The sequence below is a fragment of the Lasiodiplodia theobromae genome, assembly GCF_012971845.1.
Source record: "Lasiodiplodia theobromae strain AM2As chromosome Unknown scaffold_19, whole genome shotgun sequence".
Classification (NCBI taxonomy): domain Eukaryota; kingdom Fungi; phylum Ascomycota; class Dothideomycetes; order Botryosphaeriales; family Botryosphaeriaceae; genus Lasiodiplodia; species Lasiodiplodia theobromae.
In genome coordinates, this window is record NW_023336398.1 from 135,706 (window position 1) to 150,878 (window position 15,173).

Genomic DNA, 15,173 nt, shown 5'->3' on the forward strand with positions numbered 1-15,173 from the left:
CCAAACCATCACCGCCGTCCGCGACGGGTGCCCGTCTGCGCATCCTTCCCCGCCCCATCTTTGTCCCGAGTAACGTGGCGTATGGCCTGATGTGCGAGCCCCGAAACGATGCTTGCGACACCTTCGAGCAGCGGCAACCCCCCTTCGGAGCCACCGCAGGCGCCGCAGCAGCAGCCGAAGCGCAAGCCGCGCAAACCTCGTGGTCGGGGGTTGCGCACGACAACCGGCTGGTGAGTGCGCCATCCGCCCAGACGCCGCAGCCGAGCGCACCATCATCATCGATGGCGTCGCACAGCAACAATGCTGACTGTGCAGTGCCGTCTGCCGCGCCCGCCATATGAAATGCGATGAAGTCAAGCCGATCTGTGGGCCCTGTTCCAAGGGCAACCGCCCTTGCGTCTACCACGCGCCCGCCAAGGTAACCTGCCCACCATCCCGTCCCCAACCCAGCCCAATCCAGCCTCGCGCCTTGTAGGGCTGAGTCCACGCGGCTTGACCACAGAAGAGCCGCCTGCGCCCAGGCCACTCGGCTGTTCGGTCCGCCGTCTGGCTGCCCTTCCCCAGCTCATGTCCCCCGGAGATCCCCATGCCCCGACCCCAGCCGAGCCCCCGTCACTCACTCCCGTAGACCGCACCCAGCACGCAGCCCCCTCCCGGCGCCGCCTCCTCGCGGTCCGCCCCGTCCGCTTCCCAACTTTCTCTCGACCAGCAGCCCGCCCTGCACCTGCAGCATGCCCAAGCAACGCAGCAGCCCCCGCAGACGGCGGTCCAGTTCCGCCTGCCCTCCCTCCAGCAGGTCTCGCAGCAGCCAGGTGAGATGGCGCAGGGCGGAGCGTCTCTCGCGCCCGCGGCACAGGTGCGCTGGGATCCGTCGGTTGGGGTTCCAGTGCTGCGGGAAACCGCCCGCGAGGACCAGGCGGCGGGCGAGGGCTCAGCAGCAGCACAGCAGCACATCTCCCCACCTGTGACATGGACTGGCCCCGAGGACACCATGAGTCCGCAGAGCACCCTGAGCTCCAATGCCTACTCTGCTGAGATTGCCCCCCTGCGCTGGTTCGGTCTTCTGGCCGACGACGCAGACAATCTTCACCCTGTAGAGTTCAGTGGCCAACCGCTCGGTCAACGCTCCCACACCGCAGACGAATCAAGCTTCAATAGTCTGCGCGCGGCCAGCTTTTCTACGCAGGGCTTCCACAGCCCCTCGGTCTCTGTGGGTACTCCTGTCGCCAGCTTCCCGCCCCGCATCTCTTCGACGCCCGGGTCGCAGCCCGACGCCCCAATGAACACGGCGGAGCAAAAGTGTTGGCAAAGCACCGTGATTCTGCGCGACGACGAGATACCTGTTTTTAGGCACTTTGTCGACAACCTTAGCTTTTGGCTGGACTTGTACGACCCGCTCAAGCACTTCTCTTCGCTCGTCCCGCAGCTGGCAATGAGGAACGAGGGCTTGATGAAGGCGATCCTGGCCCTGTCGTCTCGCCATCTCTCCATCAGACCCGGCATCAACGGCGAGACAATGGACCGCACTGCAGCAGTGCAGTACTATGCCGAGACGCTCCAGTACCTCCAGGGCGCCATGCGCTACGAGTCCTTTAACCGCAGCGTCGAGCTGCTGGCAACGGCGCTGATCGTCTCCAAGTACGAGATGATCGACGGTGCCGGAAGCGGCTGGGAACGCCACCTAAAGGGCGTCTTCTGGATTCAACGGTCGCAAGATATCAACGGGCAATCTGGCGGGCTCAAGCAGGCGGTGTGGTGGAGCTGGCTGCGACAGGACGTATGGGCTGCCTTCCGTGAGCGGAGGCGCTGCTTCAGCTTCTACAAGCCTACTCGACCCTACCAGCTCATGGATCAATACGACATGGCCTCGCGAGTCGTCTATCTGCTCGCGCAGGCCGTCAATTATGCGTCGGAAGAGGAGACCAAGATGGGCGAGGTGAACTTACAGTTGAGGATCGACCGGGCGGATATGCTGTTCAATATGCTAGAGGAATGGCGCATGAACTTGACCGTGCATTTCAACCCGCTGCCTCTGCATAGCGCCGAGACTGAGAATAGCGGCCCATTCAAACCCATTTGGATAAACCCACCTGGCTTTGGTACGTGACCTCCAACCACCGGCCTTCCCGCAGCAGCAGCAGTAGCGGCGGCGGCAGCTGTAGCCATCGGTCCAGCCTCGCGTGCAAAGGCTTTGTCTGCTGTCCCCCAATGTACAGAGCTGACTGAGTCCACAGCCGCCGCTATCCAAATGCACCACTTTGCCCGCATCCTCCTCCTCATCCACCAGCCCGCCGCTGGTGGCTATCGCGAGTATCTGGCGCGCGAGAAGGAACTCCACAACGCCATCGACATGATCGTTGGCCTCGCCATGACCATTGACTACGAGCCGGCCGAAGTCGTCTCTACGCAGTGTCTCTACGCTGCCGGGCTGTACGCAAACGAAGTCTTCAAGCGCGAGAAGATCTGCGAGCTCATCGAGAAGCATCAACGCAGCACCGGGTGGCCAGTACAGAGCCTTGCCGACGAACTACGTAACGAGTGGGCCAGGACCAGACCACCTTGAGAGATGATTCCGCAAACTTACGATGGCTTTTTTGCTGGCAAATAGATACACACCCTTCGGAGTCAATTTCTGCGCGCGTTCCCAGGACCCAGGCTGGATGGCAGTCAAGAACCAACTCCTGACAGATTCGCTGGGTATGCATGCGTTCTTTAATCCAAGTCCATTATGAGGATCGGTTGGGGGAGGCATTTCCGCCCTGGAGTGTTCCATCGCCGGTGTTTAAACTGACTTCAGATGGGCGCACGCTGGCGCCATGTGCGAGATTATGAAAGGAAAAAGGAATCTTGGAATGTAAGGGGATGGGGGAACAGCCAAGTTGAACAGGCGAGTGGTGTCGACAAGTAGCGGCGCGTACTCGGTTGCATCAGGGAGAGGCAGAAGGCTGGACAGGAACTGCGGGGATGAGGGACTTGGGCCCCCTCTCAGGTGACCGCTGCGTCAGGTTCATCAACCCCGAGATCTACAGCACAACTCGCGGCGCTGCCCATCCTAAGAAGCAAATTGATAAGATCGTCGAGCGACGATGCCTGTTCCTCATATAGATCGAGGGTGCGGCCAAAAGGCCGAACCGTGTCTCCGCGCCATGCGCGCTAAGCAGGCCTTGTGAGATGGATGTCAGATCTGGGGGTAGGGAAGACGCGCCGCTGCCATGGTTCTGGTGTGAGAGCACCACGGGCGATGCGCGGACTTGTGCCCGTAATGATTAACCCAGGGAAGCTGGGGAAATCAGCCCACTTTCGATCGCAGTAGCTGCCAGGGCGTGAACCTGGTTGCTTACGGCACATGAGGACTAATGCTTGGCATGTCACCAGTCCTTTCTAGAAGCCTCGTCTAAATCCTCGCGCCACGTGCGACGAGTGAGATGTTCGTGCGGTCCGCCATTCCCCGCCTTCTTCCCGCCTTCTCCAAGCCTTCTTCCGCTAAAACATTCTGGGGAAAACCCCGGGGGTGGGGTAATGCGGCACCCATTCTTGTATTCGGAAAGGGCTCCGGTACTCAGCCTTCCCACGGCCCCCTTATCCATCTCTTACACTGAACCTTAATTATTATCACGTCTTTTACGCGAGTTGCGTGCTTGAAAGCTTAACTTTGTGCAGTAGCGTACGCCTTGAGCCTCGATTTCTCACGCACCCCGCACTTCACACGCTCTTATCATGTGTGCGACGTCGACAACGCTTTGATTGGTCCGTCGCCTACCTGCCATGTCATGTCACACAAACTCGACAGTCGCTCTGCACTAGCATCGGAAGGGTAAGGTCCAGCCGACGTTATCAATGGTGGGGGATACGATGGAAGGCACTCCCACTACCATTTGTATTCCACCTTACATCCCCAAAACCATCTTCCTGTCATGATGTAGCTCATTTCGCTCCCAACACTGCGCCTCTCTGCCCTCGACCATGCTAGCCGACACCGCACCCAGCCTCCGCAACCTCTTTCCCAACGCCCTCTCTCTCCTCTCGCTCTCCATCCTGCTCCCGCTCTTCCTCCATCTCCTCTGGCGCCTACTACTCAACCCCCAAAACCCCAAACCCTCCACTCAAGCCCACCCCGAAGGAAAGCCCACAGCCCGGAAAAAGAGCCAGTCTTCCTTCTACGGCACCCCCACCACCACTCCCCTCAACTTCACCAACGTCGCGCCCTTCCCCACCTCCCCATCTTCATCTTCCTCCTCCCCACATGTCTCCACCGAACCCGACCGCTGGTACCGCGACCGCACCCTCATCTCGGCGCCCGACCGCGTCTACACGCCGACCATGGCGCTGCGCACCTGCCCCTTCGACGACTGGCTGCGCGTCGACACGAACTACCCGGCGCGCATGACGCACAAGCGCAACGTCCTCGACGCTTACGGCTGGAAGCAGGTCGGCGGCGCCATGGCGTGCAGGCCCGAGGCCGAGGCGGCGGTGCGGGAGTTGCTCGGGTATTTGGGGGAGTATTTGCCGAGGCGGTTTCCGGGGGTGTGGGTGAGGGAGGGAGGTAGGTGGTTGAGGAGCTTGGTGACGGGGGAGAGGTTTGAGTTGGTGGAGCCGTGGGGTGGGCTGCACCCGTTGGAGGTAGTGGCGCGGGTGACGGAGGAGGATTTGGCGGTTTTGGTGCCGGGGAAGGGCGAAGATGGAGAAGAGGAGGCGGAGGCAGAGTATGTGCTCAAGGCGGCGGTGAGCGCGTTTCCGGCGGGGTTTGATATTCAAGAGAAGATGGATCAGCCGCTCACGGCGATCCACGAGCCGGTTCCGACGTATAAGGAGAAGTTGAAAAGGGCAATGAATAAGTAGATACCCGTCGGACTGAAGCTTCTTTCGAAAGTCGGAGCGGATATGAACTTCTTTAGCTGACTATTCACAGGTTCTTCAAGAATGTGACTGCGGATCGGCTCTTGATGCGTGTCAATTGGGGTATCAATGACCGGGAAGAACTGTTCTTTCTTGATGGCACGCATCTCTACGAGGGCGATGAGGCGGTAGCGGATGAAAAGATCGATATAAACCAAGTCCAACTGCGTATCGAGCGGCAGGTGCTGCGCCGCTTGCCTAGATCTGGGGCTATATGCATGTTGACTAAGACGTATGATACGGATCTCACAACTTATAGAGGAAAATCGCACAAAGCTGACATTGCAAGCAGTTACCTCTACCGTCTGGTCGAAATTGCTGAAGAGCCAGGCTTTGCAGCAAGGCTGGGTGGCATGTTGCATAAGTTACCCGAGAAGCTCGCGTTCTACAAGCGCAAACCTGTATGGGGCAAGGCTGTGTTGGCGTATTTGGATGAAATGGCGGCAAAGCATCCCGCATTACCTACCGATGATGAATAAATGACACGGCGCCCGGTACAATTCCTTTTAGCTAGTAGAGTTAAAGTTCTTCTGCAAAGTAAGTACCTTCCACAAATGACCGGCATATGAAAGGATGCATTTAGGTTGATAAATGAAACGCATACGCGAGCTTCAGAATCAGTACATGATACAATGAGCTCAAAAGTCTTAACGGACCTGGAGTATTGAGGGTTTTAAAACGTTGTGGCGTGAAACAGTTTATCCGCGCCTGTTGTGGCTTAGTTGGCACTCTATTCGCTGCAATTGATCTGCCGCAGGAACGGCGGGCCGTCGGGCTGGCCACGGACTCCAATGCTCCACACTTTAACAAAATGACAACGAGCGCTCTAAGATATAAGGCTTGCAAAGGTCAAGCAAAGGTCAAGCTTTCTTCCTAGTCAGCTCCTTAAACTTCTTTGTCCATACTTTTTTCGATCACTGTTTATCATGCACTCTTTCAACGTTGCAGCGGCCGCTGTTGGCCTCCTTGCCACTCCGGCGCTCAGTCAGGCAAGCGCGTGGGGACAATGCACGTAACTCTGCTTGTGGAACCTGCATGCATAATTAGCTGACATTTACCAGGCGGCGGTAGCGGATATTCTGGCAGCACGTCTTGCGTCTCTGGTCGGTTTTCTGAACGACACTTGACTACTTTCAGCTTACTTAACAATGCACAGGATACGCTTGCGTGAAATTAAGGTATTTCTATAACCCTTGATGAGATGGCCTCATAAACACAGAAAGCTAACGTTATTAGTGACTGTACGGCAAGATCCCCCAACGCATCTATCGAAACGGTGAACTAAACTCCTCTCAGCCTACTCGCAGTGCCAACCCGGAACCGCCTCCACCATCCTAACGACCGCCACGTCCGGCGCCACACCCAGCGCCACCACCGCCCCGACCAACGGCAGCACCGCCGCCGGGCCCGGAACAACGCTGCAAGACGGCTACCTCTGGATCCGGGCGGTCGAGGAGCCCAACTTCCACAAGTACCTGCAGTCGGCGCCGCTGTACTCGACCGGCACCGCGACCATCGACCTCTACACGCAGGCGGGCCAGTTCACCATCGACGCCGACGGCCAGTTGGCGCAGCTGGTCTCGGCGCCGGGCGAGGCCGAGAAGCTGCTGTACGCCCACGTCGCTGGCGCCGCCACGCGCGACGGCAGGACGCTGGCTGTTACTTTCGCTGAGACGAAGGGCACGTACGGCACCTTTGCGTGGCAGGGCGACGCGCTGACGTGGTCCGCGGCCAATGTGACGAGGCCGAATTTGAGCGCTTGGTACGTGTGCGAGGATCAGGCGCTGTTTGTGAACCTTGGGAACTATTTGTACCAGACGCCTGACGGTTGTGCGGATGAGACGGTGAGTTGAATTCCCTTGTTCTTCTTTTCGTATATTTTGATGGTTGGGACTTGTGAAGGTAGGGATGGGAATAAGGAGTGTTGACTGGTTTGCAGATTCACTACTACAACGACAAGACCGCGAATGATTGAAGGAATACCAGACGATTTAAGGATGTGCCACCGTCTGTTGGAGAAGAAATGTCGATTGATAGGTACTTTCTCAAGTAAATATAAATGGACCGACTCAGTTGCCCGTTTTCTTTTGACTAGTAACTTCTTCTGAAAAGCCTTCAAAGCGAGCATTCGTTCCAATCTTTGATCTGAGCTGTTCTCTTGTGCCGAGACTTTTGCATATTAATGTGATTGGAATGCAAAGGAAAACTTTCCTGTTTAAATCCAGAACTTCTTCAGTGCCAGAGCGATGTAATGCCTTATGAATACCTTGTCTCACAAGAGCGTCAATAATTCCTCCACTGGAACGTACTTTATTAGCTGAGCACGTAGTTAGATTCTTGAACGAGAATAATGCATGGTATCACGTAGTGCAGACGACACAGAATAACAACCAAAAGGATCTTTTAACAACACGGTTGTATCACGTCATGGTCTCACGGTTCAGAAAGCTACCAAATACCCGTAGATACGTGGCGCTACTGAGCTTCTCAAGTTGAAAATTGCATTTGATTTTCTTTTTTTACATGCCACGATTTGTCTAAGTCGACGAGATGGGCTTCTTCTGCATGGTCTGCTTGAAGACCTGGAGGGCAAGCTCGGGCTCTGCGGGCAACGACGTCAGTTCATGTTGCACCGTTGTCTGCTATGGATATGCTTAGGAAACTTACGGTAGTAAGGCACCTCGTGACCGGCCTCATAGACGCGCAGGAACGAGAAGTTGTCGACGGTCTTGAAGGTGCCACCCTCGACGCCGTTGACTTTGTAAGGCTCAAGCGAGGCGGCGCGGAACTCGGTCTGACCGTCAAACTCAACAGCTTGCGCGGCGTCGTAGTTACCCATCCACTGCATTGTTTGGTAGGTGTCAGAAATTAAATTATTTCACGGGGCAGACAGGATCAAAAGCTTACGTTGCAAATCCAGTCAGCATCGCCAGCCCAGACGAGGGTGGTCAAGCCCGATTGGACGACGGAGTTGAGCTCGGGCAGGAAGGAGCGCGGGTCTGGGGAGGTCAGTGGATTTTCATACAGGCATCAGGGAGAAGACATACTGTCACCAGTGGACGAGAACTTGTTGTACGGGGTATCCGCGCACTCAGAGTAGGTGGAGCGCGCGCCGATGGCCTTCTTCACGTCATCACGGGCGAGATAGTCGGCGTAGGTCTCGGGCGGGTCCGTCACGCTGGCTCCAATGCGGACATCATAAACGTTGAAGTCAGCCTCTTCACTCAGAGGGCCCTCGATGCTGTTGTAGCACTTGTTGTCGGCGTTGACGCAGGCCGAGACAGTGCCGGTGCTCTCGCAGCTCTGGATGGCGGGCAGACAGGTCTTCGTGTAGGCGTTGTAGTAAGACGTAGCCTCGCTCTGGCTGATAATCTTCTTGTAGGTGTTGTTGAGACTGTAGTCGATGTAGGCCTTCTCCTGCAGCTCGGCATCAATCCAGCCGTTGTTGACGCCAAGTGCAATCAGATTGATCTTTTGACCGTCAACACTGCCACTGGCAATGCCCTTGTTCTGATCCTGGATGTAGTGGGCAAATTCAGGACCATAGTGACCGCCGTACTGGAGAGCTATTAGCCGTCGGACAAGCGCTACGTGCGTTGGGAAAGAACTTACGGATTCGGTGAAAATGCCGAAATCCCTGCTTTCGTACTGGGGGAAAGCGTCATAGAAGGCCTGGATAAGCTTCCACACGTAAGGAGCGGCAGTCTCGGTGGAATCGACAACTTCATCATTCCCGTAGCTGAAGCCGACGCCAATTGGCTGATCAATGTAGATCACTTTGATAATGTCAATAAATGGAGAAAGGTGTCACATGAGGATTTGCGTACTGTTGGCGTACGAGTTCCAGCTGTACTCGTTCAGGCTGGGCTCGGTGGAACCGTCGACGAAGTGGCAGGGACCGTTCTCCTGGAAGAGGCCGATCATGCTGGAGCATCCAGGACCACCGTTGAACCTGTTTCATCAATCAATTATCCTTCGTTTCAAAACAGGGAGGGCCCAGCAAGTACCATGCGGCAAGCGGCGCAGTCGTGGGGTTCTCCCTCGCCTCAAACAGCCAGAACCTGCGTGTTTCGTCAATGTTTCGAAATCCTTTCAACCGGGATTGCTGTTACGTACCACATGTTCATGTTGGTGCCGACCGAAAGGTAACCCGAGTACTGGTTGACGCCGGGAGTGGTCTCACAGATTCCGCTGTTGTTGACAAACTCCAGCTTCGCACCCGTGGCAGCGTGCTCGAAGACGTTGTAGCGGACTCCATCCTTCTCGACGGTCGAACGCTTGTCGACCTTCCCGGAGAAGGGAGCAGCCAGGGCCAGGTTGGCCAGGGAGAGGGCAGAAGCCACAAAGGCGAGCGAAGACCGCATCTTGTCGAGGGGAAAACGAGGACGAGCTAGTGCGCTGGAGCACGAAAATTGGGGAGGGCATGGCGGTATTTATGGCGGGACTCTGTCCGGCGGCTAAGTAGGAAACGAGGCATGATCTGCTGTATAGTGTCCTAGACCTGACCAAGCAGGTGTTTGGGTCCCGACAGGGAAACAGCTTCTAGAAGACGTTCAAGCTCGTGATTGCAGCAAATACGGCGGGTGTTTACATTGCGGCGTCGGCCAAGGAGCGAATGGGAGGCTTCGCTGTGTCAAGCATTGCTGGGTGCATAGGCGCCGAGACGGGCGTGTTGACCGAGAGCACCAATCGACATTCAGCACCGACACGAGCTTGTTGGCGTCATGCGGCGGCATGGCCGAGTTGAACGATGGCACAGACGTTTCAGGAGAACCAAGGCTCTTGGTGGATGGCGATAAGCAATGCCACTAGCGCCCGCACCTTCCCATCGGGGCATAGCGTGGCAGCCGTCGGGTCTGCACCTGATCCGCGCTCGTCTTCCCCCTCCACGGACCCTCTCTTTCTCTCTCCACCACCAACCTTCTTCACTTGATACCTGCCCTTTGCGGGGTACGCGCCTCTGCTCGCTTGCGCCCATGGCTGTTTGCCGGTCACCTCCGCGTTGCATCCGAGTCAAGCTTGCGTTTAATCTCCGTCATACCGACAGAAGTAACGACTTTCCAAATTCCTCTTCGAATCTCCATTCAGCATTTCCTCGAAGCTCAACTTGGCATCGATCGATTCCCGCTGCCGGGAGACAAATACGTCAGCAACGTCTCTAAATGATGCTAAAGTTAGCTGCACTCCAATGGCTACCCTGAACACTTGGTGAAGTATCACCACTGGTTTTCGGCTATCGGTAGGCCCGTGTTCCGTAAGGTTACGTCCGTCATCTTTCCACGAGACCAACTCACAAAGCGAAGCGTGAGGTGAATCGACGATCTTCAGAATTCGAAATCACCGTGCTGTTCATCACACATCCACATGAGGAGCTGTACCTACGAACAACTGCGAGGTGAGACACGTTGGCCTTCCATCATACGTACTGCATGGACGAATGCGCGATTGTACTTCTCGCCTCAAGAGCGATGGCTGCCACAGAGATTGCATTGCACCAGCGGAAGCAGACTGTCTCCGGCACATGCCGGCGCGGAGACAGTTGCAGTAAAACTTGACGAGCTGCATGAAAGCGTCTCAGACGGCACCATAATCTGACTGGAGTTGTGCTTTGCGGATCCTCGCTCCAGTCCACAGCTTGGAGCGGTGGTAGAACCAATAAGCATACACAAGTTTAACTAGCATCAAGTGCTAATACTGACAGGATTCCCTGGCAAAAGGGTATATCATTGCAATAACGGCGGGACTTGGTCTCTAAGAATATCTGCAGGGAATCACAAACGTCTTCAATCACCAACCGAGCCACGGTTTGAGCTACACCGATTACCGGAAGATGCCGGAAAGAATCACAAGATCAAATACTCTAGAGCGAGCTTCAGCCATTTGTTGAACATTTAGACTCTATTGAATCCGGCGCCAGCGTCCCTGAGAACCAGCGACAAGAAGTGGACATAAGCGCGAGCACGATGAGGGGGCCGGCATTTTCGGCTCGACGCTCGATGCGAATTTCTCTGCGCCAAAGAGCACATATGATTTGAGATCTTCGATGGTCTTGTCTCCCGTCATCGCTAAAAAGCGGCAGCAGAGGAGCCATACGCCTTTCTCCAGGTGTTTTTATGCCTGATCCGCGGTTCCGTACCGGTTCCTGAATTCAACTGCCGACCTTTTCCTGTGGCTTTGTGGCTGGTTGACCCGAGCGGAAGGAGCCGTTGTCTTAGCCTTTGCTCAGCGATCAGTCCACCAAAAGATCAGATGGTCGTTTTCTCTACTACTTGACTTCGCAACAGCATGATGTTCACGCATGGGAGACCCGAGCATAGCTGCGCTTTTTCCTCGAGAAGGAATACACGGCATGCTTCGCCTCATTAACCGTATGAGGATGGGCCCACTCTTCTATTCTTATTCGGATTCCCATGGCTACGCCTTCTAGGTCGGAAGTTCGGAGGCATTTTCGCTTGGCATAAGCATGTGGCGCATGTCTCTTTGACACGACGTTCCTGCTTGGCCCAACAAACTCTCTGTCAGCGACCTGTCAACTGTCCAGGGGAGAGCCAAGCGTCAGCACTGCGGCCTAGATTCGGTAGGCCCGTCATTGTCTCATGTCGGCCATCTGACAGGCTGCATTTGAGCATGGCGAAGACAACACATTACTGAACCGGTAAATCCAGCCGTGTATAGACTATCGGGTCAGATCGCATTCAACTCGTATTCGCTTTTCTCATGAGGATCTAATTCGACACGCTCACTTCGCTACCTACTTGCCGGGATTTTCCCCGTCGGACCGCAGCGCTCAGGCTGTGGCTCGGCATGCCGAACTGGCACGCTACCGATGCGGCCGTTGTACATTGGAAATATGTCGCTGGGTGACTCGCGTCGTTTCGAGTGCTACACGAGTTTAAGCATGTCGTATGAGGTGCTTACTGCCGTACTACAGAATTACTGCTTTGGGTTACCCTTAGCGACGAGCGCACGTAATCACTATTGCATTGTCTGCCACGCGCTGTCCCTTGATCCGTTCGCACACAAACTCGGACAGCAAACCTGGTATCCGGTGTTACATGGACGCAGAGTCAGTGTCGTCACCGTCTAATCAGAACAGCCGTGCAGGGATGGCCCGAAATAGAACTGACTTTCAAGTGGAGCACTCGGGAATCCCGTCGACGGCCGGGACGGCACAGGCTGTACTCTGACAGCAGCATAGGTGGAGTGATCATAGGCTCTGCAAAATCAGCCCCAAGTCGAAGAGATCGTCTCTGCAGCTAGATCCTTCGGGGCAATGCCGCTCAGCGACAGGCAGCACTCGGCAATCCCAGTAGCATCGGGAATCCGGTCCATCGGCTCCTCCTCTCAGGCCGACAGTCAAGAGATCTGACGCCGTCTTGGCTCGGCCGAGGAGGTACGTAGCTGTTGTCAGCGAATAGCCGAATCTGGCGATGCTGCCGGCTACGGCGCCGCTCACTCAGCTTTCCCCGCGCAGCTTGCCGTTTCGCGTGCGCCCACGCGAGCTGGCTGGCAACCACTGCTGCTATCACTGGTTAGCCTTACCGGCACTTGCAGGCCCATTTTGCAAAAAAGATCGCCACGCCGCCTGACGAATGTGGATTGCCCAGCTCCTCCGGAGAATTCAAGAGGGGCGCCGCGCACTCTTCTCCTTGCGCCAATCTGCCTTGTCTTTCCCACGCGCTTGGTGGTCGACTGATGCTGTCCATGTGGCTGCTGTGTAATCTCGACTACCTATTGACAATAGCCCTGCGCTCCGCGAGCTGCCGTCTGCGCCTCGCGTGTTCCCCGGAGCAGCTGTCACACGCCGTCTGGCCTTGCAGATCCCAGCTGCCCTATGCACGATATGCAGGCCAAGACAGCCACACCTGCGTCGACAGGGGTGCTGCCCACCGACTATGACAGCGTCTTCAGGGCTTTGCCAACAGCTTGGCCACTCGTATTCCACGGGGAGCCCTCCAAGTATCTTTGTACTATCCTCATTCAGTGAGGCCATGGACGTGACCGACAACGAGGCGTTGTCGCACTGTGCGGAGCCGAATGCTGTATCGCCGACTCGCCGACTGTCGAGCCCTTCGAGCTCGATGATGATGTTGGATATAAAAAGTTAGGGAAATCTTGTCTGTGGTTGACTTTACCCCACCCAGTTCAGCAAGCATCTCGCTGCTTTCACCTTCTTTTACACTTTCCAGGTTCTAGGATTGCCTCTGGGCAGCCTATGTGCGAAGTGTGCTCATTCATCTCATCGATCTCAGGACGAGTTCGCTTTGATAAACCCCCAGACGGTATATCATAACAGCGTCTCTCATCTTCTTGTTGCATTATCCTGCCTCCTTTAAGTCTAATTTCAGCCTCTATTTTCTAATACCACAAGGCATCATGCGTCTGACTCAATTATTCCCGACATTTGGGTTGCTGGTTGCAGCCGCCAACGCTGCCCCCACCGGCCCGGACTCCCAGGCCTTTTCGAGGAACTTCGACGGTTTTACCGCCGGACTTGAAGGGTGGGCTAAGAATGCCTTCGACGTTACTAAAGGGGGCCTCTTCAACGATGGCTCTTGTACTCCAGACAAGTTGGTCGTCCGTAAAGAATGGTGAGCAATCTCGCAGCCTATACTTTCACTCTTTCAAGCTTGCATATTATTACTACAAGCTCCCAATCTTTGTTATGAATATTTCCTTTCCAAGCAATTTTATCTCTAGTAATCCCAGATCATCGTTTGGAACGCATAAACCTTCTTAAGCCTTATACATAGCATCCATCTCAGCTTTGCGGAAACTTTAGCTAACGCACACTGCAGGGGTGCCCTCAGCGCCGAAGAGCGCATCTCCTATACGGACGCTGTCCAATGCTTGCAAAGCAAGCCAGCTCGCACGCCATCGAGTCTCGCGCCGGGTGCCAAGTCGCATTTCGATGACTGGGTTGTAGCGCACATCAACCAAACCTTCATCCAACACTACACCGTGAGTTACCCATTCTACCTCCTCTTTCTTCCAACTTTCCCCGTATTTCCCATTTCTCTCTCACCCGTTCGCTAACAACGCACCCGCAGGCCACCTTCCTCAGCTGGCACCGCTGGTACATCTGGGAGTACGAGCAAGCGCTCCGCACTGAATGCGGCTACATCGGCGCCCAGCCTTACTGGGACTGGGCCAAGACGGCCGAGACGGGGCTGGAAAACTCGCCCATCTTCGACGGCTCGCCGACGTCCATGGGCGGCAACGGCGAGTACGTGCACCAGACGGGTGACGTCGTCATCGGCACCGAAAACCCGGTGCTGCTCGCGCCGGGCTCGGGCGGCGGCTGCGTCAAGAGCGGGCCCTTCTCCAACTACACGGTCAATCTGGGCCCGCTCAGCCTGTCGCTGGTCAACGGCACCGCCGTCGGCAGCTCGCTGACCGAGGACAAGAGCGACGACTTCTCGTGGAACCCGCGCTGCCTCAAGCGCGACCTGAGCGACGCCGTCAACAAGCGCCACGCCAACGCGACGGGCGTGCTGAGTACGCTGCGCAACTCGACCGACGTGTACGAGTTCCAGATGAACATGCAGTCGTACCCCGGCACGGGCGAGCTCGGTGTCCACGGCGGTGGGCATTACAGCATCGGTGGTGATCCGGGAAGAGACTTCTACGTCTCTCCTGGCGAGCCTGTGTAAGTTTTGCTTTTCCCTCTCGATCCGGATGAAAAATAAGGGCGATTGCTGACGATGAGTTTCGAACAGGTTCTACTTGCACCACACCCAGGTCGACCGCACCTGGTGGCTGTGGCAGATGCAGAACCCGGAAGAGCGCACGCAGGGCCCCAAGGCTCTGATGGGCACGGGTACCTTCCTGAACTCCCCACCCAGCCCGGACGTCACCTACGACGACTGGATGGATCTGGGCTTCGTGACCGACAAGAAGCTCCAGGTCAAGGAACTGATGAAGACGACCGGCGGGCCTTTCTGTTATGTGTACGAGTAATGCCTGACTGGGCACAATCCCTTGCCCTTTCTTTTGTTTCCATATTGGGATTTGGTCTCTTTCTACACTTCATCGTTCGTTTTTTTCTTCTGCATGACCGTAATGATATGAGGGACGAGATAACGCATTGGAAATTGCATGGCGCCATACTACTACCAGAATGGGCTGTAAAGGAATAGATGGCGAAAGGGGGGTAGCATCATTCGCTCATACATACTTCACTGGACTAATATCAATACAAGACAGGGCTGACCACAGCCTTGGCTTATATCTGAATGCTTCCAACACCCAAGCAAATACTTTCGTGATATACCCTA

At 55.8% G+C, this 15,173-nt stretch overlaps 5 protein-coding genes across 5 annotated transcripts; 4 read left to right on the forward strand and 1 right to left on the reverse strand.

The window, feature by feature from the left end:
* Positions 1 to 108: 108 nt before the first annotated feature.
* On the forward strand, positions 109 to 2,563 carry LTHEOB_6527 (Zn 2cys6 transcription factor; the record flags this gene model as incomplete). Its single annotated transcript, XM_035515793.1, has 4 exons — positions 109 to 230; positions 316 to 418; positions 629 to 2,099; positions 2,235 to 2,563. The coding sequence occupies 4 exons, from the start codon at positions 109 to 111 to the stop codon at positions 2,561 to 2,563; spliced, it is 2,025 nt and encodes a 674-aa protein (XP_035372562.1).
* A 1,400-nt stretch (positions 2,564 to 3,963) lies between these two features.
* LTHEOB_6528 (putative hrq family protein 4) lies at positions 3,964 to 5,375 on the forward strand (the record flags this gene model as incomplete). Its single annotated transcript, XM_035515794.1, has 3 exons — positions 3,964 to 4,835; positions 4,910 to 5,128; positions 5,189 to 5,375. 3 exons carry the CDS (start codon positions 3,964 to 3,966, stop codon positions 5,373 to 5,375), a joined length of 1,278 nt encoding a protein of 425 aa, XP_035372563.1.
* Positions 5,376 to 6,044: 669 nt separating this feature from the next.
* Positions 6,045 to 6,871, forward strand: LTHEOB_6529 (Carbohydrate-binding module family 1 protein; the record flags this gene model as incomplete). The annotated part of the gene is made up of 3 exons (XM_035515795.1): positions 6,045 to 6,074; positions 6,204 to 6,740; positions 6,836 to 6,871. The coding sequence occupies 3 exons, from the start codon at positions 6,045 to 6,047 to the stop codon at positions 6,869 to 6,871; spliced, it is 603 nt and encodes a 200-aa protein (XP_035372564.1).
* A 562-nt stretch (positions 6,872 to 7,433) lies between these two features.
* Positions 7,434 to 9,260, reverse strand: LTHEOB_6530 (Carboxypeptidase s1; the record flags this gene model as incomplete). Its single annotated transcript, XM_035515797.1, has 8 exons — positions 7,434 to 7,498; positions 7,564 to 7,738; positions 7,804 to 7,895; positions 7,944 to 8,454; positions 8,509 to 8,672; positions 8,724 to 8,848; positions 8,904 to 8,957; positions 9,013 to 9,260. 8 exons carry the CDS (start codon positions 9,258 to 9,260, stop codon positions 7,434 to 7,436), a joined length of 1,434 nt encoding a protein of 477 aa, XP_035372565.1.
* Positions 9,261 to 13,272: 4,012 nt separating this feature from the next.
* Positions 13,273 to 14,856, forward strand: LTHEOB_6531 (Tyrosinase central domain protein; the record flags this gene model as incomplete). The annotated part of the gene is made up of 4 exons (XM_035515798.1): positions 13,273 to 13,487; positions 13,695 to 13,857; positions 13,947 to 14,545; positions 14,616 to 14,856. The coding sequence occupies 4 exons, from the start codon at positions 13,273 to 13,275 to the stop codon at positions 14,854 to 14,856; spliced, it is 1,218 nt and encodes a 405-aa protein (XP_035372566.1).
* Positions 14,857 to 15,173: the final 317 nt, after the last annotated feature.